We start from the raw sequence: 24,037 nt of genomic DNA, 5'->3' as shown, positions 1-24,037 counted from the left end.
CTCTAGAGCTTTGCCATAACCATTAATGGAGGCAGGATCAGGCTCTTTTCATTGGTCCTGCAGCTTGTTAGAAGTAAGACAGAATGGGTCAGATATCCCTTTCTGCATTTACACCCATGTAACAGAGATCAACATCTGGCTACATGGCCCTTGTCTCCCTCCTTAAAAAAAACCCCCAAACCAACCAACCTCTCTGTATGATTATAAATACAGGGATGTGAGCAACATCTGGTTTGTATAAAAAAAAATTAGGCTTTAGAAAACAAAAAGGGGAGAAAAACAAACAAACAAACAAACCACACAGGGTCTCCCATTGTTGAGTATGTGTTTATACTAATTGGAAGGTGAGAGCATTCAACAACTGTTTCATTGCTAAACTTAGGATGCTTCCCTAAGTGCCCTGATAAACACCACCCTGCAGGAGGCATTAGGCTATATAGAATTTATTTAATTAACTTTAGCTGAATTAAGACTCCATCCCTCTTTGAAGACTGACAAAAGACAGAGGCTTGGTAATGTATAAAATATTTATTTATAATGCAAAATATATTTGTAAAGTTTATTCATAATAAAAAACATATTGGTGCAAAGGCCGGAAACCTTACACCTTTTTATACCAACAAAAGGGTACATATTCAACGGGTGGCGTTTTTCAACTGCTGCATGGCAGCAAATAATAGTCACTTCTCTAGAGTCCCTTGCATCTGCAGTCAGTGTCAATTCCCTTCTCCCTGGAGTCCGCACCTGGCGATCAGACAGGCCAGCAGTCTCTTGTGCACGCCTATCACTGACTGGGCAGTCTGTTTTAGGATGCACGCTGCCTGATCACCAAGTTCCTCTGCATTGGATCCTGCTCTTTGCTCTTCTCCACGATCAAATCCCCCCGTTTCTGGGGGGCTGTGTGCTCTTTGGCCAGGGGAGGTCTCTTCTCCTTCTCTTCCTCCTCCTCCTCCTCTTGTAGCTGCTCTTCAGAGGTGAAAGGGCTGCAGACTGTCTCCACCAGGCTAATAACCACCCCGAAGAAAGCCAGCACGCTGCCCAGCATATAGATCTTGACCATCTTGCTGCTGGGCTTCTGGCTGAGCATTTCTTTGGCAAAGGGAATCAGCTCCTGCATGGTCTCCATCTGGGGCAGCAGACCTGGAAGGTCACAAAACCTGGAGAGCAAGAGAGGGAAAAAAAGAGAGATACCCATCAGCTGCTATCTAGTGCTGCTTCCTTCTGCATGCAGCAGGGCTGGTTCCAAGAGAAAGCGGAGTCTGCCTAGCGTGCACAGGCACAGGGCACACGCAGGAACGCTAATTAACACCGTCATTGTCCAGTGTCTGTTTCAGGAAAATGCGGACACTCCGCTAGGGCGGTGATGGGCAGTACAAAAACCTCACCGCACAGTGATTCCTTCGGCCGTTCTCCAGCCACACGGGCCAGTCCCCGTGGCAAAGCGGAGTTAGAAGAACTCCGTGGCTCAATGGTCATAGGGTGAAAATCGGGACAGGGGGTGGGGGTAATAGGAGCCCATACAAAAAAGAAAAGAAAAAGCCCCAAATATCGGGACTGTCCCATCTGGTCACCCTAGCAGCCGCCGGTGCTTGGGTCTGAAATCCCGGGGCTCCCAGTGAACTCCCCTTTCTCAGCGGGCCTGGGACTGCACCGCGCTCCCGCTGGACTTACCGCAGGGCGCGCTCTGCTCCGCAGCTTGGCAGCGAGGGATCCCAGCTCCGTTCTCCGCTGTAGCTTGCAGCTGCTTCCCCCAGCCACCCCGAGCCTTATATCGCCCCGGTGGCTGCGGCTCCTCCCCTCCCGGGGGCGGCTCCGCCTCACTCAGGCCGGCGGGGGGCCAGCAGGGCTGTGCACGCCCCGGGAGCGTGCACCCAGCGGGGTTTCTATTGGGTGACCGCCTGCCCCGAGGCTCGCTGCGGGGGCTGGGGTCGCCGGCTGCAGAGCAGAGGCACCAGGGAGAGGGGAGGGGGGGATCACGGGCAGATCACGCAGGCATCACTCCGCCTAACCCATCCTCGGGGCACAAGGAGCGGGAGGGGGCTTCTGGGCAGGCTGGGAGCCTGGGAGTCACGTAGCAAACGTCTCTGCCCTCTCCAGTTTCGGGCGGTCGGCCGGGGAGGAGTGGGCTGGTTGGCGCGTTTGCTTTATGGTGGGCGAGGGTACAGGGGTGGGCTGCAGAATCACAAACCCCCTTCGAGGGAAGGTTGTATGAAATGCACGAGATTTGGAACGTGCCCAGGTCTCTCCTAAACTGCTGCAAAAAGCGTTGTAATGTCCCTCCCGGCTCTTGGGGAAAGTCAGCAGCAGTGTGGCTTTAAAGGGGGGATATTGCCATTGGAAGGAAATTGATCAAGTTCAGGGAGAGACCTAGTGTTTCAGAAAAGTGTAATTTACAGCAATGGTCCTCAAACTTTTGTATTGGTGACCCCTTTCACACAGCAAGCCTCTGAGTGTGACCCGCCTTACACATTAAAAACACATTTAAAAATATATTTAGCACCATTATAAATGCTGGAAGCAAAGTGGGGTTTGGGGTGGAGGCTGACAGCTCACAGCCTCCCATGTAAGAACCTTGGGACCCCCAAAGCGGTCCCAACCTCCAGTTTGAGAACCCCTGATTTACAGTATATATAGGAGCTTGGGGAATGCATTGATCTCTCTCTTTTTGGTACCTTTTAGAGTTGAAATTGCACAGCCCAGGGATACAGCAAAACATGGGCAGGAAAAGAGGCAGCAAAAACTAGCAGCTGAATACTGAGCTTGTTGAATGATTACATGGATTGTCTCAGTTACAATATGGACTAAATGCTGCGTATAACAAAATCTTCCCTCAACCTAGCTACCCTTTCTCAGAGTGGATTAACCACACAGAATCCCAATGGAAAAAACCCTTCTGCCCGAGTGGAAGCATCTCCACTACAGCCACTGTAGTCGGTATAGTGTAGACCAGGGGTAGGCAACCTATGGCACACGTGCCGCCTTCGGCATGTGAGCTGATTTTCAGTGGCACTCACATTGCCCAGGTCCTGGCCACCGGTCCAGAGGGCTCTGCATTTTAATTTAATTTTAAATGAAGCTTCTTAAACATTTTCAAAACCTTATTTACTTTACATACAACAATAGTTTAGTTATATATTACAGACGTATAGAAAGAGACCTTCTAAAAACGTTAAAATGTATTACTGGCACGCAAAATCTTAAATTAGAGTGAATAAATGAAGACTCGGCACACCACTTCTGAAAGATTGTGGACCCCTGGTGTAGACATACCCTCCCTCTCTCTGCTGCATCCCACCCACCCCACTTGCTGAATGTGATTTCTTGCCTTCAGTTCCCTGATCCTGAAACCAAAAGAAAGCCAGCTGCATGCAATCTTTTCTATTAAAATGAGTGTGAAAGTAAAGTACAGTATGTTATGTTCATGGGAAGCATGACACTGTCTGTAGCACTTTGACATTTCCTCTGCTGCCTGCTCCGTAAGAGCATTGCATCATCTGCATAAAGCAGATTACATCACCCACTGGGCCAGTGAATGCTGAGCAATGTACAGAACGATTCCTTGTCTGAAAGAGCCTTACGCAGCTCGATGGACCGATGGTCTGAATACCTGCTAAAGCAGAGAGCAGGCAGTGGGAGCTATGCCTTCTGATCCCTCAGAGCTGCTTGGGAAATTTGGGCAGAATTCTCCTCTCATATCCAGAGGGTAGTGTTGAATGTGGATACAGGTAGTCTGTTCTCGCTCCCCATGTGTGGATCTGCCAGGGAGAACAGCATATCAGAGTCAAGATCGACTGTGTGGCGCTAAGAGGGAAATTTTGTCTGGTTGATTATAGGGGAAAGAGAAGTGAAGTTCCATTGAGAAAATAGTGTAATGTACAGCTGGGTCAAAGAGATTGTTCTAGCAGAGCCCCTGGGTGGGGACGTGGGTGTGGATCCCACTTTGTGAACTGTGACTCTGTGTGTGCCCAAACACAACGGTACTGTAAAGTTGTTCTGAGCTACACTGGTTGTAGGAAGCAGCCAAGAAGGCAGTGTTAGCCAGTTGGGGGCTCCTCCTCCACTCCTCAGACCTTCCGGTGTAGGGCTGGAGGGAGCCAGTGCAACTTGGAGTAGCCGTGAGGATCCTTGGGACAACACTGTGGGACAAAGAGTGATTGGGGGGGAAGGGCATAAAGGTGGCTTGTCCCCCTACCTACACCCCTGACCTGCATGAGGCACTAAATAGCCAGTCTCAAGGGTCTGGGTCATGGTGTAAATATACAGCGGTTAACATGTGCAGATACTTGTTACTGAAATCTGGGACTTTATTCTGGCCCAGAGTTTCATACAGTGTGTGAGCGAGGGCTAGTCAGTGAGTCACTCACATGCTTTCTCCTCACATCCTGCACGTAGCAGAAGCACTATAGTTTCTTCACCATTGTAACACTCTCCTCCCCTTTCCAAGGCTGCTGGTGCTGCTTGCTGGGAACAGGCTCCGGTCAGTCAGGGAAAGGACCCTTGAAAGATTATGATATTGAAGCTGCTCTGTTATTTTATGCACAGATTCCCCAAGTGCATTTGAAACTGAATTGCTGGATTTTTTGCAAAGGTTGCTAAAGAACCAGCTGGTTCTCTTTGGTCTCTGTGGTTGCTCTTTTTACATTCTTTACCTTTTCCTCCAACTTGGCAACAAATTTTACAGCTGGTCACTATATTTAAGGCATTTTTTTCTCCTTCAATACATTGAAAAGTGAGCATTACAGAGAAAAATGCCGAGGAGACAGCAAATAGAGAAAGTTCAGGGGCATTGTAATTATTACCAGATTGTTTGTTAACTGCTGTACAGCCACTGTCTGACAGGACAGGACTGTACTGGCTCCTTAAGGAACAAAGTCTGAACTGAAAGGGAGACTGGTCACAGCTTTTTGTGTTAGCTCCTTGAGGAAGTGCCTGTGCCTTTTGGGGTTTGTACAGAGCCTAGCACATTGTAGGTGCAACAAGAAACTAATCAACTGTATTGGCAATCCCAAGAGTTCAAAAACTGAGAGTCAGGCTCCTCGAAACCATGAGATTTAAAAAAAAAAAAGTTTTTCCCCTTGCCTTCTGATTTTTGAGCATTTAGGGTTTGTTCCTCAGCTTTTCTCTGCAGCCACTTTAGTTTTTAAAAAGAAAGCTGAGAATGAGATTTTCACATAAAGCTTCAGCCCCTGGAGTCACAGAGTTAAGAAAAAACAAATTAATATCATGAGATTCGTGATCAAATCCTGTGAGTTGGCAACAATCCCACAGTGCATCACACCCAGAAATTGCATCTATTTAACAAAATAGTTTTTTACATCACATTAGTTAAGTCAATGCAACCTCACTGTGTGGATACGGTTAAATTGGATTAAGAGTGGCTACTGTTAATTATCTTAAAGTTAAATTAAACTAATTTTAGCCGCTCTTAATTTTATTTGAGTGTCCAACCAAAGGCATTTATACAGGTTTAACTGAGGCCTTCTCAGCACAGGAAAGTTGCGCCAGTTCAACTTGAATCAGTTTGCAAACCCCTGTGTGGTTGCTCTTATTTTGGCTTAAGTGGGTTATTTTTCTTTATATGAAACCTGTTGCCAATCAGCTTAAACTGGTGCAAACCTCTGTGTGGACACTCTTATTTCAGTTTAAGAGCAGCTTCTTTTGGTTTATTTTAACCATATTTGGTTTAAATTCACACCTTAGGTGATGCCAGTACCACTTTCCTGGATGGAGAAGCCCTAAATCAGATCAGGGCATCGCTACACTACAGCTACGACAGTACTCTGGTAGTGTAGCTGTACTGTTGTAATGCTGTAGTGTAGGCTTCCTACATCAATGGAAGGTGTTTTTCCATAGCTGTAGTTCTTGAGTTAATCCACCTCTCCGAGAGGCAGTAGCTAGGTCAATGGAAGAATTCTTACATCAGCATAGCCACCAAGGGTTAGGTCAACCTAGCTACAGTGCTCAAGATGCAACATTTTTCTCAGCCCTGAGCAATGTATCTTAGGCCAATCTAATTTCTAAGTGTAGACCAGACCTTTAGAAACCAGTTAGTTAAATTGGTGCAGTTTTGGTGTTCAGACTGGGAAGGAGACACTTGAGAAGGAGTGTCATGCAGAGGGTTAATGTCTATGATTAATGTTAATGCCTGAAGATTAAAGCTGCTGTGGGCATGAAATTTAACAGGGTGTTAATTAGGTGGCAGGGAGAACATCAAAAGGAGTGAACAGCAAGGGGAATTGGGAAGATGATTATTATGGACATAAAGAACGAGGAGTACTTGTGGCACCTTAGAGTCTAACAAATTTCTTTGAGCATAAGCTTTCATGGGCTACAGCCCACTTCATCAGATGCATCGGATGGAACATATAGTATCATATGCATCTGATGAAGTGGGCTGTAGCCCACAAAAGCATATGCTCAAAGAAATTGGTTAGTCTCTAAGGTGCCACAAGTACTCCTGTACTTTTTGTGGATACAGACTAACACGGCTGCTACTCTGAAACCTGTCATTATGGACATAGGAGCAGGGCGAATTCTGAGCTCTGTAACATAGGAGGGTGACTGATCTCCCCTCTTCTGTAAAGATTTGGGAATTGCTGAGCAGCCAGTCTGAAGGGAAAGATTTGTCAAACCAAGTCTGTAGAACTGCGGAGTTCAAGGTGAGAGAAAATAAGTATAATGGAAAAGAGGGGTGGGGGGGAAATCCCAGTGCTAAGAAACCAAGCTATGAAACCAAGCTGCAAAACATAACAAGCAAAGAACAACACAGTTAACTTTCTTAACTGGGTGCCTTATTGCCCTGCTGCAAATGGAGTTAAATAAATAGGAATCATGCTTTTTAATTAAAATATTTTAGAGCTAGCAATATCTGGGGGCCAGACACACTGACGTCACTGTTACAGAGAATATGGATAAATCCATTTTAACTAAAGCGCAAGATGCATAATCAAAGCTAAAGGGTTTTCAAGGAAAATAAGGCTGAGAGATCGCAATAGTTCCCTAGGAAAAAGAATCCATGTACATTGGCCCCGGGAAAACAATTAATCTGAAACTAAATAAATGCAACCTGGGCCAGACTGTCTAAACCTGTTAGCAACGGGCAAGGAATGTGGGGGGTTGGAAGTTAGCTAAAATGTTGAGGATTTGTCTTAGTGGGATTGCACGTAGCAAATGTGATGACAAGCAAGTGGTGTTTTTCCATTAGACATGATCAGGTCTAGAGCAGCAACAACAACAACAAAATACTGGTGTGCTTCAGGCACAACAAAATCCAGCCTTGTGTCCCAGAGCTGCGTAGACTGTACAGTGCCAGCAAGGGAAAAACATGTCTTGGTCAGAAGAGTGAGCAGCTGCATCTCAAAGTTGTGCTGAATAAGAAGGGAAATGGTTTACAATTTCTGACTACCCACTCTTTTGAAAAAGGTCACACCTTTATTGTCCACAGGACAGGACAGCGCATAGTTCTGTGCAAATAAGACTGTTTTCTTATTTGGTCATGTGTGCATAAACGCTGTGATTTGTGTACAGGATGGGAGTGCATAACAGCTAATCAGCTGGTGGCATTAGTCATTTGCTATTAAGATTTCAGTTTTCATTTCAGTCAAATAAATATTGCAATTACGAGGCCGTAGTAAGTGACAGGAAAGGATTTGTCACGTGCAGGTATTGTAGATTAACGTAGCTTGAGAGCAGAGCCAAGGAAGCTAGCAAACCTCATCATTTCCTTTCCCTTTATCTAAGTCTTGATAAAGAACACAGGCACCATAGCATCAATATCTAGGCATTTGTGCATCTGTGTACAGCACACTCCATCGGAACATCTCAAAACCTTCCCAAACAGTAATGAATGAAAGCTCACCACCCCAATTATCCCCATTTTACAAATGTGGAAACTGAGGCTCAGAGAGGTGAAGTGACTTACCCAATGAGGGGTAACAGAAGCAGAGAGGTGAAGTGACTTGACTAAAGCTACACACCAAGTAAGTGGCAGAGCGAGGAACAGAAGCTTCAAGGTATGGCTGCACTGCGAGAAAAGATCCAGGGCACAGCTGTGATTGGCCTGGATCAGCTGACTTGGGCTTACGGGGCTCAGGCTGCTTGGCTACAAAATTGTAATGTAGATGTTCAGACTCAGGGTTCTGAAACCCCAGAGGGGGAGCGTCTCAGAGCCTGAGCCTGAACATGTGCGCTGATATTGTATAGGCCCCGCAACCCGAGCCCATGTCAGCTGCCCCAGGCACAGATTCAGTGCTGCAGGATTTTTTAAATCACTGTGTTAGCAGAATCCCATCTCTACCTCTGCATCCTCCTTATGAGTGCACGCCTCAACCCTTCAGACCTGCTTGGATCATCTAAGCGTGCAATTTGCGCTCTCCCTACTCTTGCCAAAGCTGGACCTATCACCCTGTCACTCCGTCCCAGAGAGGAAAATGCTGGAGCCCTTATCGGGGACCTTTGCGATCAAAGACCTGTGTGGCGAGGAAAGTGTCCTTGTGTAATCTTTATTGCTGCAGTAAAGCCCACAGGTGCATTGTGTCGCTCATGCCTGCAGACACATCAGCAGGGATGGAGCGTTGGGAACGTAGGTCTGGCTGCCGATCTGTTGTTTCATTAATGATCCTGAGTTGTAAAGTTATATTGACCATCAGGGCTTGTGCTGAGCTCCTTGCGTTGATCTTTAATGACCCTTTATGTTTGTAAACATTCCACAGTTTGTAGTATAGCCCTAGTGATGTTGCTTTGGTATCATTAGCGGTCCAGCCGTCAGCACTGTTAAAGGCACATCAATAAGTACTTAGGATGTCATGTGCTTGTCTACGCCTGCAGTCACACCATATTGCCCTGTGATCCTGTCAGGGCACTCAGGCTAGCACGGTGTCAGGCCTTGGATGGGAAACTCTCAGGGTGCTGCAGGATGTGAAGGTGTTGGCCCCTCTGTGCAGTAGCAAATGTTGGAGTGAACGGTCAGACGGACACACCCTCAGTTTCTGCTCTGTTTAAGCACTGGCTTAATTCAAACTGTGACGTTGCATCCATTTAGTTAAACAGTTGCAACTTTGCGCTGAAGGCTCTTACATCCGTGAAAGCTAACCCAACGCAAGCCAGGTTTAAACTCATGTAAGCTTGTCCGCACACAAAGATGCACCTTTTAACTAAATCGATACAGCCTGCCACCTTTAGTTAAACTGGTACAGCTTTATCAACAAGACCAGAAAGAGGCAAATCAGGCTGTCGTGTGTGTTGGAAATCCGGCCCTGCTTATTTAACAGTTGGAGGGAAATTCTCAAATACGATTCAGTTAAATGCTGGTTTTGCACAAGTATCTTGCATTTCATTTCCAAGAGAAGCCCAGCCCAGTCAGACATAGGGAAATGCCCACTTTCTGCCAGATAGCGAAATTTCCCCAAATGTTGCACAGCACTGTTTTCATCCTTGTATTGCTAAAGCAGAAGGGCCCATTGCCACATCTCCCAGTTCCACATGTCCCATATACGGGCAAGGGTCAGATGCGTTTGGACTTTGTCTCTAATAAACACGTGTTCAGGTAGGTAAATGATTTGATGGCTCCCCGCTTGGAGTAGAAGTTACATAATAAAGGCAATAGTGTCTGGAAAATGTAGTTGCTGGGACTGGTAGGGAAGCCAGGTAGCAGACTAAGGCATGTGGTCTTCTGAGAGTGGCAATGGTTGCAAAAAGAATGAAGCAAATCACCTTTTGCATAGATGGGATCAGAAGCGTTCCACAGACAAGGCCCAGATTTCCAAAGCGGCTGCCTGACTTGCACATGTAAAGCCCACATTTGTGTGTACAAATCAGCATTTAGAAGTGGAAAATGGGTAATTGTCAACCATACTGCTGCTCGCAATTGCAATTTCAGTTGGGCTCCTGGGCTGTTTGGCAGGCAGAACTCATCTCTGGATCTCCTCATTTGTTCTCTGTAACCCTCCCATGAAGTGCTGTGTTGGGCCAGCCGTTCCTTGTGGATGGGAAAAATCCAGATGTGGTTCTCAAGTGATGTTCATTAATGCCACTCCTGAGTTATTCAGTAGTGGAACTTCTGCCTCTTGCCTTCCTCAAAGACTGATCCTCAAACTGCGGTGGATCAAAAAATACCACTTTAGTTTTCTCAGAAAACTTAGGAAAAATCAACAAACAAACCTAAAACAAACAGAAATTCAGAGAAGCTTTAAAAGAATTATATATGTACAATAAAAAAACGTAAACAAGCAAAACTAAAAATGTTAAGTATCAGAGGGGTAGCCGTGTTAGTCTGGATCTGTAAAAGCAACAAAGAATCCTGTGGCACTTTATAGACTAACAGACGTTTTGCAGCATGAGCTTTCGTGGGTGAATACCCACTTCTTCGGATGCAAGTCTTGCATCCGAAGAAGTGGGTATTCACCCACGAAAGCTCATGCTGCAAAACGTCTGTTAGTCTATAAGGTGCCACAGGATTCTTTGTTGCTTTTAAAAATGTTAAGTTTTTGAGAAAACCTGAAAATGTTTATCAGCAATTTTAACTGAAGAATCAATCAAGAAACTGATTTTGTCAAGAAATTGAAAAATTTCAAAGTGAAAATTTTCATTTTGGTCAAACAGCCATTTTTTGTCAAAGACAAAAATATTTCAACAGAAGAACTGCAACCAGCTCTACTCCATGCCCTTATCCATCAAATATGACTGGCGGTATATATGTTATGCAGCTACAGGACTGCAACAAAACATTTTGAACGTAGATGATAAACTATTGACTATATACACCAGCTGTTTGGGAAAGAGGGAGAAAACTCACTTTTTTTCCACAAAAAGTCTTTTCCCGTTTTTTGTTTTAAATTTAAAATTTTGAAAAAATCTACCCAGCTTTATTATACACACTGCAAACTAACTTGAATTTTTATTGAAAGTGACACATATTCCAGACACATTTTAATTTGTTCCTTTAGCTACATGCTAGACAAAGTGTAGTGAATAGTATTTTGCTGACTGCCTAGTTAATTTAAAATTGTTTATTAATGTTAGAGAAGGTATCAGGAACTTGGAAGGGTATGAAAATGGAAAAAAAATGGGTCGAAAAAGTTACCTAAACATTTGAAATTGCTTTTAGGGGAAGGTTTGGGTGTGGACTGGTCCAGAACTGGTTTAATCTGTCCCCCAAGTTGAGCAGGTTAAAAAGGATATTTCATGAAAAATTTAAAAAGAAATGGAAATGTTTCATTTTGTTTAATTCCTTTTAAAAAATTGAAAAATCTTAGTTTTTTGAAAATTGTAAAAAGTGGAGTTTTTATTTTAGATTTAACTAAAAATTATTTTGATTTTAGAACTTAAACTTCAATGGAAATTTTTCCAGTAGCTCTAGTCCCAAGCTTGTTGTTTTCTCTCTAGGGAGGTCTAGCTGTTATAACTTACCTGCATTGCAAAAGAGTCCATTCCCAGCCATTTGGGCAATTCAGTTGCACGGATCAGTTGACTAATATCTAGTAATATGTTTTCCCATTGATCAGTTAATCAAACGGTGGTTTCTTCTGAGCCATTGCTAACTGGGAGGGGTGGATCATTTCAGAGCTTGTCTGCCCAAAGCAATAAATAAACAGGCCTGATATGCTTCCTGTTTGAGGCTATTTATCAATATCTGACTCACACTGCATTCAAATCCTAAGCAAAGGCATTGGCCTACATAACCAGGTGTGGCACAGCCCTCTGGAATGAACTCCTGGATAACGGAAAAGAGACTAAAATTAGAGCAGGTCAAACATTTTCTACTGAATCTTTTCTTTCAACAAAAAATCGATTTTTTTTGACAATATGGATATTTTCACAGAAACCATCCATTTTTGTTGAGATTTATTGGGCTTTCATTAGAAAACCAGGATCATCTGGCACTGAAAACCCAAGTAATGCCAAAGAAAATTTGACAAAAAAATGAAAATTTTGGTTTTCATAAAAATTTTTTGCAGGGGAAAAAATATAGTTTCCTGACCAGCTCTATTTAAAATGAGAAGAGAAACAGGGAAGTTGGTTGGATGGGGAGGGAACATTTTTCATTTTAGCACCTCAGCTTTGATACAGTATCTGAAACTGCCATGTCACAGCATCAAACAGGTGATATGATGATTGGGGGATTGTGTTTTACATCTGCCTAGTGCTTCAAGGAGCAGGCTGGGAGTCAAGACAGCTGGGTTCTAGTCACAGTTCTGGGAAGGAAGTGGTCTCTAGTAGTTAGAGCAGGGTAGACTGGGAATCTGGACTACTGGAATCCAGTCCCAGTTGTGTCAATGAATTGTTTTGAGGCCTTGAGAAAATCACTTAACCTGTCTGCCTTATTTTTCCAATGTGTAAATGATGGTTGCCTATGTGGCAGGAGTTTTGTGAAGATCAATAAGCATTTGTAAATAGAGTGACCAGATGTCCTGATATTCAGGACTTTGTCTTATATAGGTGCCTATTATCCCTCACCCCCTGTCCAGATTTTCACACTTGCTATCTGGTCACCCCATTTGTAATGCACTTGGAGTTCCTCTGATGGATGATATCAAACTACAGCTTTGTTTCTTTTTGAAATGGTTTAATATAAATTCTGCGTATTCATCATCCTTTCTACCGTAACAGGTTTTAGATTTTTTTCAAGAGAGGCTTAAATAGTTCCACATGCTGTTCTCCAGATCTGTCGCCGTTTCATCTCTTGTCATTCAACTGAGTTTATCTCCCACCTGGAGCTGTGGAGAGAAACTAGACCAAAAAAAATGGAAAACAATCATTCAAGACTTCCCATATTAACTTAACATCTGATCTGTATCAAAAGCTATGGACTCAGATAGTATTTCCTTACATAACTAGAGTTCTTGTCTATTCCTTTTGGGGTTATTTTATATGCCTTGAAACTGCTAGTCTCTAATAATAATTTTAAGCTGAATCAGAAAGAGTAAATACATTAATTAAAACAAAGCCATTCATGGAGTAGCTTCATGCTCATGAATTTTGGCTCCCACTGACTTAAAAAAAAAAAGTCATCGCCAAGTTCATCCTTTGTGTACCATCATTGAAGTTGGTGAATTTGTACCTGGGTTTATGCTGGCTCCAGCTGTGAAGTGTTTGCGCAGAGCAATATCTGACTCACACTGCATTCAAATCCTAAGCAAAGGCATTGGCCTACATAACCAGGTGTGGCACAGCCCTCTGGAATGAACTCCTGGATAACGGAAAAGAGACTAAAATTAGAGCAGGTCAAACATTTTCTACTGAATCTTTTCTTTCAACAAAAAATCGATTTTTTTTGACAATATGGATATTTTCACAGAAACCATCCATTTTTGTTGAGATTTATTGGGCTTTCATTAGAAAACCAGGATCATCTGGCACTGAAAACCCAAGTAATGCCAAAGAAAATTTGACAAAAAAATGAAAATTTTGGTTTTCATAAAAATTTTTTGCAGGGGAAAAAATATAGTTTCCTGACCAGCTCTATTTAAAATGAGAAGAGAAACAGGGAAGTTGGTTGGATGGGGAGGGAACATTTTTCATTTTAGCACCTCAGCTTTGATACAGTATCTGAAACTGCCATGTCACAGCATCAAACAGGTGATATGATGATTGGGGGATTGTGTTTTACATCTGCCTAGTGCTTCAAGGAGCAGGCTGGGAGTCAAGACAGCTGGGTTCTAGTCACAGTTCTGGGAAGGAAGTGGTCTCTAGTAGTTAGAGCAGGGTAGACTGGGAATCTGGACTACTGGAATCCAGTCCCAGTTGTGTCAATGAATTGTTTTGAGGCCTTAACCTGTCTGCCTTATTTTTCCAATGTGTAAATGATGGTTGCCTATGTGGCAGGAGTTTTGTGAAGATCAATAAGCATTTGTAAACAGAGTGACCAGATGTCCTGATATTCAGGACTTTGTCTTATATAGGTGCCTATTATCCCTCACCCCCTGTCCAGATTTTCACACTTGCTATCTGGTCACCCCATTTGTAATGCACTTGGAGTTCCTCTGATGGATGATATCAAACTACAGCTTTGTTTCTTTTTGAAATGGTTTAATATAAATTCTGCGTATTCATCATCCTTTCTACAGTAACAGGTTTTAGATTTTTTTCAAGAGAGGCTTAAATAGTTCCACATGCTGTTCTCCAGATCTGTCGCCGTTTCATCTCTTGTCATTCAACTGAGTTTATCTCCCACCTGGAGCTGTGGAGAGAAACTAGACCAAAAAAAATGGAAAACAATCATTCAAGACTTCCCATATTAACTTAACATCTGATCTGTATCAAAAGCTATGGACTCAGATAGTATTTCCTTACATAACTAGAGTTCTTGTCTATTCCTTTTGGGGTTATTTTATATGCCTTGAAACTGCTAGTCTCTAATAATAATTTTAAGCTGAATCAGAAAGAGTAAATACATTAATTAAAACAAAGCCATTCATGGAGTAGCTTCATGCTCATGAATTTTGGCTCCCACTGACTTAAAAAAAAAAAGTCATCGCCAAGTTCATCCTTTGTGTACCATCATTGAAGTTGGTGAATTTGTACCTGGGTTTATGCTGGCTCCAGCTGTGAAGTGTTTGCGCAGAGCAGTGGTGCTGGAACAATTTGTACAGTGGGGATGCTGGGAGCCATTGAACCAAACTGTAAACCCTGTAAATGATGGAAACCACTTCAAGCCAGGGGGTCCTGCTACACCCCCAGCACCCCTAGTTCCAGCACCTGTGGCGCAGGGCATTGGTACTCAATTGGTTTGGGAGGTAAAGTGCTGGGCTTTTCCAGCTCTGCTGCCAGGGGTTCTAACTTTGCCAGTAAACATCCAGCTCTATTTTTAATCACAGAATTTGGACTTGTGGCAACTACATCTGTTTCCTTTCACCTGGGCTGGGCAGGACGCAGTGATATCCTGTGGCCAGTGCGCAATGTACTGCAGAGAGTGTTAATTGAAGAAGAGCGTTGTGTGTGTCTCTTAGAAGTGTGAGTGATCCTTCCACCCCTCGCTACATCAGTTGTCTCTGTTGGGAGGTTAGTTCCTAGGGAATGGGCTGTGGAGCATTTATGTTCAAGCCATTTTGGCCCTTTCCACATTGCGGTTGAACCCAAACTAGCTGCGTCTTTATTGGTTGTTGCTAGTGCAGGATGGATGGAGTCTTTTAAAATCTATGTCCCATTGGCAGCAACGTGAACATGGCTGCTCTGTCTGTACCCAGCTGCTGCTCAGCGGGCAGCCTTTCAAGACGGAGAGCTCTTCCAGTTCCGAAGGGCTGCCTCTGCGGTGGAATATGGAAGCTGTCTGGCTTCTCGCAGCAACACTAACCCGCAGATTAGGGCAGGAAGTGGAGACTCTCCAATCCAAATGAAACTTCACTGGGAGTTTAGGGAGGCAAAACTGAAGTCCTAGGTCAGTCCAGCCAGGACAACGAGCTCAGGGGAAAAGTGCCATAAGATCGTTAGTGGCCATGAGTACTCGGTGCCTTGGGGGTTGCACCCCACAGAGGGCACTGTCAGGAGCCTAGCACCACCCTGGGGCACCGCCTCTGTGCTGATTCAGAGGCTAGCGCACTAGCTGTCGAATCACCACAACCACTTCCTGACATGACTCATTTTTTTATTGAAGATCAGTTATCTGGGGGTTGACTGGGCCCAATTCGGCTTAGCTTGCAGGAGCTGAAGGGACCTCAGCATGCAGGAGTGCAGCTGTAGATGTTAAAAAAAAGACACATTTAAATCTTGTCTGGTGTTGTGTCCCTCCAACAGATGTCCACAGATGCTCCCTCTTAATAAATAAATAAATAAAAATTGCACTACTGTGCTGCAATTCCCCAGTCTTTAATATATTTTATTCCCTGCTATTTAATACTATTTGCAGTGTTGTGGGAGGAGGGTTGGCCCCTGGATATGAGAAAGACAAGGCAGGTGAGATAGTATCTTTATATAGGACTAACTCTATTGGTGAGAGAGCCAAGATTTCGAGCTACAATGCTTGTCTCTTTCACCAACAGCGGCTAGTCCAAAAACGGGTATCACCTCACCCACCTTGTCTCGCTAGTATTTAACAGGCAGGCCTGTTATTCCTCTTTTACAGATGAGGGCACAGAGGGTAAGCGACTTCTTCCACATCGCACACGTCTGCGGTGGAGCGGGGAGTTGAACTCCGTTCTCCTGACTCCCAGGTTGGATCTCTCATCCCCGGACCATCCTACACCAGAGGCCTTAGTTCTCTTACAGGGGCTGTTGTTATTCTACCTTCCTGAAATCAGGCTATTCCTCACTTTTGCTCCTGCTTCAGCCAGCAGAGCCTGACTAACCAGGTGCTTGTTTACTTCCTGTCTGCGTTCTCCTAGGGCAGAAGGTGGAGAGTGGAATAAAACATTTTGGATAGACTTTGAGCTGCTTTGTGGGTCTGTCTATGTTTCTCTGCTCCACCCCGTCTGTGCCACAGAATTGCAACATTCTGCCTTTTATGGTAGGCTGGGATTTCGCATCCCCTTATCAGGCTGTGAATCACCATGGTATGTGGCATCTAATGCTCAGGCTCCCCGGATGTAATGGGGAGAGCACGCAGGACGCTTGGACACTTTTTGAGCAGTGCTGGCTACTGAGGTGACCAATTTGGCTTTGGAAGGGGCAGTTAGAGGAAACCTCTAGAAAAATGAGTACAAGACTTGGGGCAGGGACTGTCTTTTTGTTCTGTGTTTGTACAGTGCTTAGCACAATGGGATTCGGGTGCTATGATAACAAAAATAATAACTTCTGTCATAATTCACATGGGGTATTAAGACCCGGATCCAGTTCCCACCAAAACAGATCGGAACAGGCCCTAAGTACTTCGCATCAGTGATGCTCAGACATATGTGGTTCCCTGGCGTCTCAAATGTTAATGAATTTATTTTCACCTCTCTGTGGTAGACTATTAGCCCCATTCCACAGATGGAAAACTGAGGCAAAAGAAGATTCGGTGACTTGCCCCAGGTCACACAGGCAGTGTGTGGCAGAGGTAGGAGTTGAACCTACCTCTCTCAAGTACAGTGCTTTGACCACAAGAGCACCCTTTGATATATGGGCTAGGCATTCAGAACGGGGGGCATTGCATTTTGTCACAGGCACGGGCAGGCTGATGGTCTCTTGCCTGCAGCAGGACTGGCTCCATCATGTAGTTGTCTGGGGCAGCCACAGATTTGGGGTCAGATCAGATCCAGACTTCCTCAAGGTTTGCAGCGTTCAGCTCTAGGGTTTGGACCCATCTCTGATTTCTAAGCCCCTCTTTGGTCCATTAGTCAGTGTTGGTCCCGAAGGATATGGTACAGCTTTTATTTAGGTACCAATGCTCTGAAGTCCCATCTTAGCTTGGTTGTGGGGGCATTTATCACCCAGTTGGTACTTTGTGTTGTCAGGTCATTGTTAGCTGGGGCCTGCTGAAAAGTGTTATATGAGTGCAAAGTGTTGTTATTACCATGGGTGGATTTGCTTGGGAGGGTTTAGATCTGGAGTTTGGGGGTTGCTCCCACAGCTAGGCTGCTCCACATGCAGTGTTCCACAAAGCCACCAGTGTTCAGATGCTGAATTTACATCTGTCAGGGGACTTTTTAGTCACTTGCTTTTGACATGCTGTGAGCTGCTGGCTCTGGGGTGAGGCTTTGCAGGATTAAGATTCCAGAGTGGAAAATGTGATATTACACCATTATTAATCAGCCTATGAACAGCCTGTCCAATGCAGGCACGCCCAGGGCTGCTGCCTGCCCACACAGCATACTTGGCACACCTAAACCTCTGAGCTAAGGTTTCAGATGTTGTAGCCTTAGGGGACAGATTATTTTAGAACCTTCATTGTTCTCTCTACATTAAGGGCCAGATCCTCAGCCTGAGCAAATTGGCATATCCCCAGCGAAGCCAATGGAGCTACGCCAGCATACACCAGCTGAGGATCTAAAAGTCAAATTTTTTTAGCAGCCAGTTTTGTGGTGCAACAACTTTAACAGCTGGAGACCAGATATTTATTGGGGTGGCTGTTTCAGTGGGTTAAGGGCCTCATCTGGGTGCCATCAATATTCATGGGGCTTGGATCTCACCCTAAAAGGAGGGAGTGAGAACAGAGAATTGCATGGCTTTGGGGGATTGGCAAACGAACACACAGCTTTCTGCCTCTCTGCATCTGCTTCAATGCAGTACACAGAGGCAGTGCCTGAAAGCCACTACTCTCCAAGCAGCAGACTAGCCTCTTGTGTGCAATGAGTTGGTGGGTCTCAATCCAACTCCGAGTGAATTAGTATTTGCGTAACTCTGGGCAGTTTTATCAGAGCAGCTTGGAACTAAATGAGGCCTTTGGTGCTATCATGTAAATGAGATCAGAATTGGATCCAAAACAGGGAAGGATGTGGTTGAGGGACTAGACTGGGTTTTGGGAGATCTGGGTTCTAATCCTGGCGCATTAGATACTGAGCTCCTTTGGAAATCTGGCCACTTATTTAGGTGGCTAGATGGGAACTGAGCTCCTTTGAAAACATGGCCCTTAATTTGTGTGTGCCTCAACTCCTCATCTGTAAAGCAGGGCTGATAATGAGGATAATCCCCAAACTCTTGTCAGGATACGTGCCCTCCAGGTAAACATCTGAGCTGCTCAGAATCAGTCTGGATTATAATGATCTAGATGAAAATTAGCTGTGAAACTGTCTCACTGTTCTCAGATGTTCCTAAAGCTGAAGTGTATATTCATAGATCTGAGTCCACTTGCTAGCTAATTGTAGGGTTTTTCATGTGCATTACAGTGCAGAAGGACTTCTGTCTCAGACTGTGCATGCTGTCTGGGGAGTGTGTAATGAGTTACACAGTAAATGGGTGTGTACGTCTGAAGATTCCTGAATCACCTCCCTTTATCATTGCTGCACCCACACCACAGGAACTTCCTTCCTCAGGTGAGGCTGCATTTAAAAGCAGAGAGTGAAAGGAGACAGCCCATCAGGACTCAGGTGAGAATTCATATCAGCAGCTCAATAACGGGGGAAGAGGAAAGAAAAGTCTAGCCCCTGAGCCAGGTATGTACAGCACTGCACAGGAGGCAGGGACAAGCAGTGAGCCCTGCCAGTGCTGCATGTTACACAGGGAAAATGGCAGCCCAGGGAGGGAATTTCTTGTCGAGATTGGAGGGCTGGCAGGCGTTTCCTGCAGGCACCGAGAACATTTATGTGATTAAGTTACACAAATGGAAAGTGTTTGTATAGTGCATGTACTTTGCTGCACTTTTTAAACTTTGCAAAACCTGTAAAAGACTTTGAACCTCCAGAAGCGGGGGCAAATTTTGAGCTGGAATAAAGCCTGAAAAGGAAGGGACAAAAGGTGGGACTGCAAACATAACTACACTGTAGGCAGGTGAAGAAGTGGCCTGGCTGGAGTATATTCATTTGTTAAAATGTGTCTACTTGCTGTGTATTTGGGACTTGATTTTCAGAGGTGCTGTGCACAAACAACTCTCATTATAGTCCGTGAGACTGTGGGCTCTTGGCACTTCTGAAAAAGCAGGCTGTTAGGCATGAAAGCAGAATCCTAGCAGAGTAAATTATTCTGTTTATACCTATTGGTCACTTTAGAGAATAAAATAAAGATGCAAAAATACAGCCAGTTACTTCATTGAAGAGCTTTTTATCATTCATGAGTAGGTATTTATACTAAAATGTTAAAAACAAAAGTGGGGGCTTGTCCATTTGTTTTAAATGTTAAATATACACTCTGGACAATCCAAAGAGCTGATTCTCCTCTCTCACTTGCGCTTGTTGAACTCTGTTGAAGTCAAGGAAATTATCTTGTCATAAACCGGGAAGGGAGGGTGATAAAAGGACGGTGATTCATGCTTTAGCTTGTTGTTTTCTGTACTGTTTCATTCATGTTGCAAATTCTGTCTCAGGTGAGTCCTCAGAGGCATGGAATCTCCCCCCCAGCCCATTGTATGGACATGCTTCATTCTCCTGGGTAAGCGTTACCATCCTATCTGTGCCTCTAAAGGGGCCTCGAGGAGACCCCACTTAATATCTGTCCTTGTTTAGTAGTGGTTTTGCTGTGCTTTACTGAAGGTGGCCAGGATATTTGGGTGGGGGATGAGCCACGTTGCCCTTAGCTCCTGTAAAAACTGTTGTTCAGTCCAGTTGGTTGTAAATGCTGCCTACATTTCCCACAGAGGTAATTAGTATATAGAGTGATCCATGGGGTCCTCTGTGAGAAATGATTTTAGTCTTTCACGCGCAGCTAGAACTTGAGTGTGCTTGCCTCTGAGATTCATGAGCTGCTGCTAGGCTATGAACTATGTATTTGCTCTTATTATTTGCATTGCCGTAGCACCTAGGAGCTCTGGTCATGGCCCAAGAACCCCAGGGTACAAGGTGTTGTGCAAACGCAGAACGAAAAGATGGTCTTGTCCCAAAGAGTTAGTGATAACAGGTGGATACAGCTAGAGCACAAGGAAACAGCAAGACTCCATTGGTCAGCATGACAGGCAATGGTCTCGGCACACCAGCTGCCTAACCGACATTAAGTTTTTTGGAGACATCTTGGCAGAGGAGAGCTCTCAGGAGGGATTGTTACTAAGGACCAATTATTTAAAACCCATTTTCCTTATGTGCAACTCAGGAAGAAAATGAATTTACTTTTCACCACTCGTTCTGAGTGTTTTCATCTTGCCTTTACACTCAGCTTGGGCTCATGTAGTTCACCCATTCTTTCCTCTCCCAGTTAGCCAGACCAGTTACCACCACCAGCCATGGTGATTTTGTGGTGTAGCATAGAACATTATTAAAGGCTTGTTCTTGTGTTGTTTTAGCATTGCCACTGCTCCTGGATGCACAGGGCTCCTGTTCCCATGGTGCCTGCTACCCACCTGCAGGAGACCTGCTAGTAGGAAGAATCCATCACTTAAAAGCCTCGTCGACATGTGGCCTTGTGAAGCCCGAGACCTACTGCACATCATATGAGGAAGTACGTTCAACTCAGATATCTCTGCCTTCACAGACATCACCTAGGGAAGCTAACTATACTCCTATTTTTCCCCCTCTGAGTACTTCTGTGTTCTGTCTGGCTTAGGTACTTACATGGTGCCTGAGCATCTCAGAATCTTTTAACGTATTTATCCTCCCAGGCAGGGAGTGCTAATATCCCTGTTTTACAGCTGGGGAGCTGAGGCACAGGGAGACTGTGAGTTGCCCTAAGTCACACAGGGAGTCTGGCAGAACTGAAAGTTGAGCACAGGTCTCCCAAGTCCAAGGCCACTGTTCTAATTCTGTCTCTAGGTGATTGCAATTGGAAAGCAGCTGACAGGAGCCGGGAAAGAGGGCCTTTCATAACAGGGTGAAGCACAGTGCAGCTGGCACCAAGAGGCGTCCTGAACTAGACAGTATTTTATTTCATGGGCACATTAAAAATGTTACAGAGGGGCCAGTTCCCCAGAACCCAGAACAACTCTAGCTGCTAACACTAGCTGACAGCACAGGATGTGACATTTCCCCACTATAAGCCAGAGCTGAGTCAGACCTTTCAACCATTTAAGTCTCGTCTACACACAGTCCCTGTACTGGTATAACCATTTCAGTTTGGAGTGCGATGTTTTTACTGGTATGTTCTGTACACCCTCTGTGATGGATGCAGCTATCCCGGCGAAAGGGTGTCTTATATGTGTATATCTTACTCCCCTTCCTGTATGGGAACTATACCAGGATAAGTACTTTTATATGGGTATAACTGTGCCCAAAATAGGGGCGTTGTGCCGAGTTGGCTATGCAGTATATTTACAGAGGTACAGCTTGTGTGTGTAGACAGGGCCTGGTACAGCGGGTTGGATTCATATAAGGTACATTTGAACTTCTGGATTTGTTAGAACCCAAAAGCTCAAAGTGAAATTCAAGATAGAAATTGTCCTAAGAAGCAACATTTTCAGCTTGAAACTATGGAAAACCATTGAGTTTCCTTGGGGTTTCACATGGAACTGAATCAGCTCAGACTTACTCAAAGATTGTCAGCTCTCTGTCCTAGGTCATCTCAAAGATATCTCCCTAGGCTCAGCTGAAACTCAACCATGATGGGCCAAGGAACTTCACTAACCTAGCCTAAGTTTTTTTTAACAATCTCCCAAACCAAGTGAGTTACTGGTTTCTTTGTGGGGTTAATTTCCTTAGCATGGCCATTTCCTAGATCCTTGTAGTGATTTCTAATCTCAATAACTGCCACCGATGGAAGCGCAGATAGGAGTGGGTTTAGTGCCGGAGTGGAAATTAGGGTCTGTGAAAGAAGGTGTGGGTCATAAAGGAGGGATGCTTGGGAGGTAATGATGGACCTTTATTGGCCAGTATTTTGCACAGTAATTTTATGGCTCCACTGAATCAGATTTATACTAGTGTTATTTCTGGAAAATGACAGCAAATGCATGGGTGTTACTTGTTAGCAACCATGTTTGTGTGTGCAAAAATCTACACACTTCTATAAGTGTTTGAAATTATCCAACTACTTGCCATAGTTTGGACATTATAAAACCTGGATCTGAATGCCTCTTGTCTATAATCTAGCCTAATCTCTGACCTGAACACTTGTATCCGGTGCAGTATCAAAAACTTTAGACAGATCTTTTTGCTGGGCTGATGGGATTTTTGTGTGTGTCCCAATACCTTTGCACCAAATTGCTTTGCTGCTGTGAATGAAGCAGACTTCTTTACTTAAAAAAGTAGGTTCCCTCTACTGGCTGTCACTTTGACTCTTGGACAATACAAATAGTGCATTTTTTTTATGGTTTTGTCCTAGACAGGGTTTATTTTTCCCAATTCCCATTAATACACAGTGGCTGCATTGTGCACCAGTCCGGGTTATTTACTATAAATGTCATGTTCTCAGCTGTGCCATTGCTGACTGCAGGCTGGTTCCACAATATTAGAGTGAAGCCCCATACAAGCCTCCTACCTCTGTGCTCTTCTCATGGCATTTGGGGGTCCAGAAGGAACAGGAAGTATCTAAAATCTTATGTGAGATCTGACAGACCCGGAAAGTCCAGAATGAGCATCTAAGCTATGGATGCTCATCTGACCAAACCCAACTTCCATTTGACAGATGCAGGTGGGTGTCTGAGGGCAGGTCTACACTGGGGGTGGGGGTCGATCTAAGATACGCAACTTCAGCTACGTGAATAGCATAGCTGAAGTCGAAGTACCTTAGATCAAATTACTTACCATCCTCACGGCGCAGGATCGACGTCCGTGGCTCCCCATGTCGACTCCACTACCGCCATTCGCGTTGGTGGAGTTCCGGAGTCGACAGGAGCACATTCGGGGATCGATATATCGTGTCTAGATGAGACGCGATATATCGAACTCTGAGAAATCGATTGCTACCCGCCGATCCGGCGGGTAGTGAAGATGTACCCTAAGGCTCATCCTGAGTGGAGGCTTCTGAAAGCTAAGCTAATTGGGCCCAAATTGGTGATCTGCATATGGTAGATATAATGGCCTTAATCTCTCACTTAAACCAGTGTAACAACATTGATTTACCTAGGGACGTGGTACATTTTCCATTGCCTGCAGTTTTTAAGCCTTTTTGAAAGATATGCTGTAGTTCAAACAGAAGTTATGGGCTTGATGCAGAGATTATTGAGAGATTCTTTTCAGACTAGATAAACCTAGTGGCCATCTATGAATCTATTATTTGAATCCCTACGTTCCCTCATACCACCTGGTTTAAAAGAGAGCAGAATCAGGCCTGCTGTACAATAATAATAATAATCCAAACAATACAGTTCTCTGCTGTCTGTAACTACAGCCCAAACTGAGCCAGCCCTAGCGCCCTATTCTGTGAAGCCCTGATTGGCCTCAGCTCCTGTGGAAATGTAGAGATGCCCAGGACGCACCCAGCCCCATGCAGAATCAAGCCCTTGGTTTGGGATAACTGAGATGGAGTTACAGTTTAGAGGAGAGTCTATCTGTTTTGTGTCTGATTCTGTTTTCCTGGCATTTGCACGTGCTTGATCCTTTCCCTTACTGAACAGATAGGCTCATTGTCACCTAAAATACACTCCTGCTCCTTTTTGCCAACTGCAGTGACC

The 24,037-nt window shown here is 44.5% G+C and overlaps 2 protein-coding genes across 6 annotated transcripts in view; one reads left to right on the top strand and one right to left on the bottom strand.

Annotated features, from left to right (window-relative positions):
• Positions 1-513: 513 nt before the first annotated feature.
• On the bottom strand, positions 514-1,809 carry G0S2 (G0/G1 switch 2). The gene is made up of 2 exons (XM_039534920.1): positions 1,672-1,809; positions 514-1,157 (listed from the first exon to the last, which is right to left on the bottom strand). The coding sequence occupies exon 2, from the start codon at positions 1,124-1,126 to the stop codon at positions 806-808; it is 321 nt and encodes a 106-aa protein (XP_039390854.1). The 5' UTR covers positions 1,127-1,157; positions 1,672-1,809; the 3' UTR covers positions 514-805.
• A 16,928-nt stretch (positions 1,810-18,737) lies between these two features.
• LAMB3 (laminin subunit beta 3) overlaps positions 18,738-24,037 on the top strand; it is a 53,283-nt gene continuing 47,983 nt past the window's right edge. The window contains exons 1-3 of one of the 5 annotated variants that reach the window (XM_039537630.1): positions 18,738-18,884; positions 19,871-19,935; positions 20,780-20,934. In XM_039537630.1, coding sequence (XP_039393564.1) covers positions 19,887-19,935; positions 20,780-20,934 — 204 coding nt within the window. In that variant the 5' untranslated portion in view covers positions 18,738-18,884; positions 19,871-19,886. Of the gene's footprint in view, positions 19,005-19,291; positions 19,306-19,349; positions 19,626-19,870; positions 19,936-20,779; positions 20,935-24,037 lie in introns of those variants that run through there. The other 4 variants (XM_039537629.1, XM_039537633.1, XM_039537632.1 and 1 more) reach the window with 4 other exon arrangements.

Source organism: Mauremys reevesii, linkage group 4 (assembly GCF_016161935.1).
Source record: "Mauremys reevesii isolate NIE-2019 linkage group 4, ASM1616193v1, whole genome shotgun sequence".
In the NCBI taxonomy this organism is placed as follows: domain Eukaryota; kingdom Metazoa; phylum Chordata; order Testudines; family Geoemydidae; genus Mauremys; species Mauremys reevesii.
This window is presented reverse-complemented; position numbering and strand designations above follow the sequence as displayed.

What these genes read in the sequence shown, in the direction of transcription:
- G0S2 (XM_039534920.1), bottom strand. Translation starts at nt 1,126, where the DNA reads ATGGAGACCATGCAGGAGCTGATTCCCTTTGCCAAAGAAATGCTCAGC.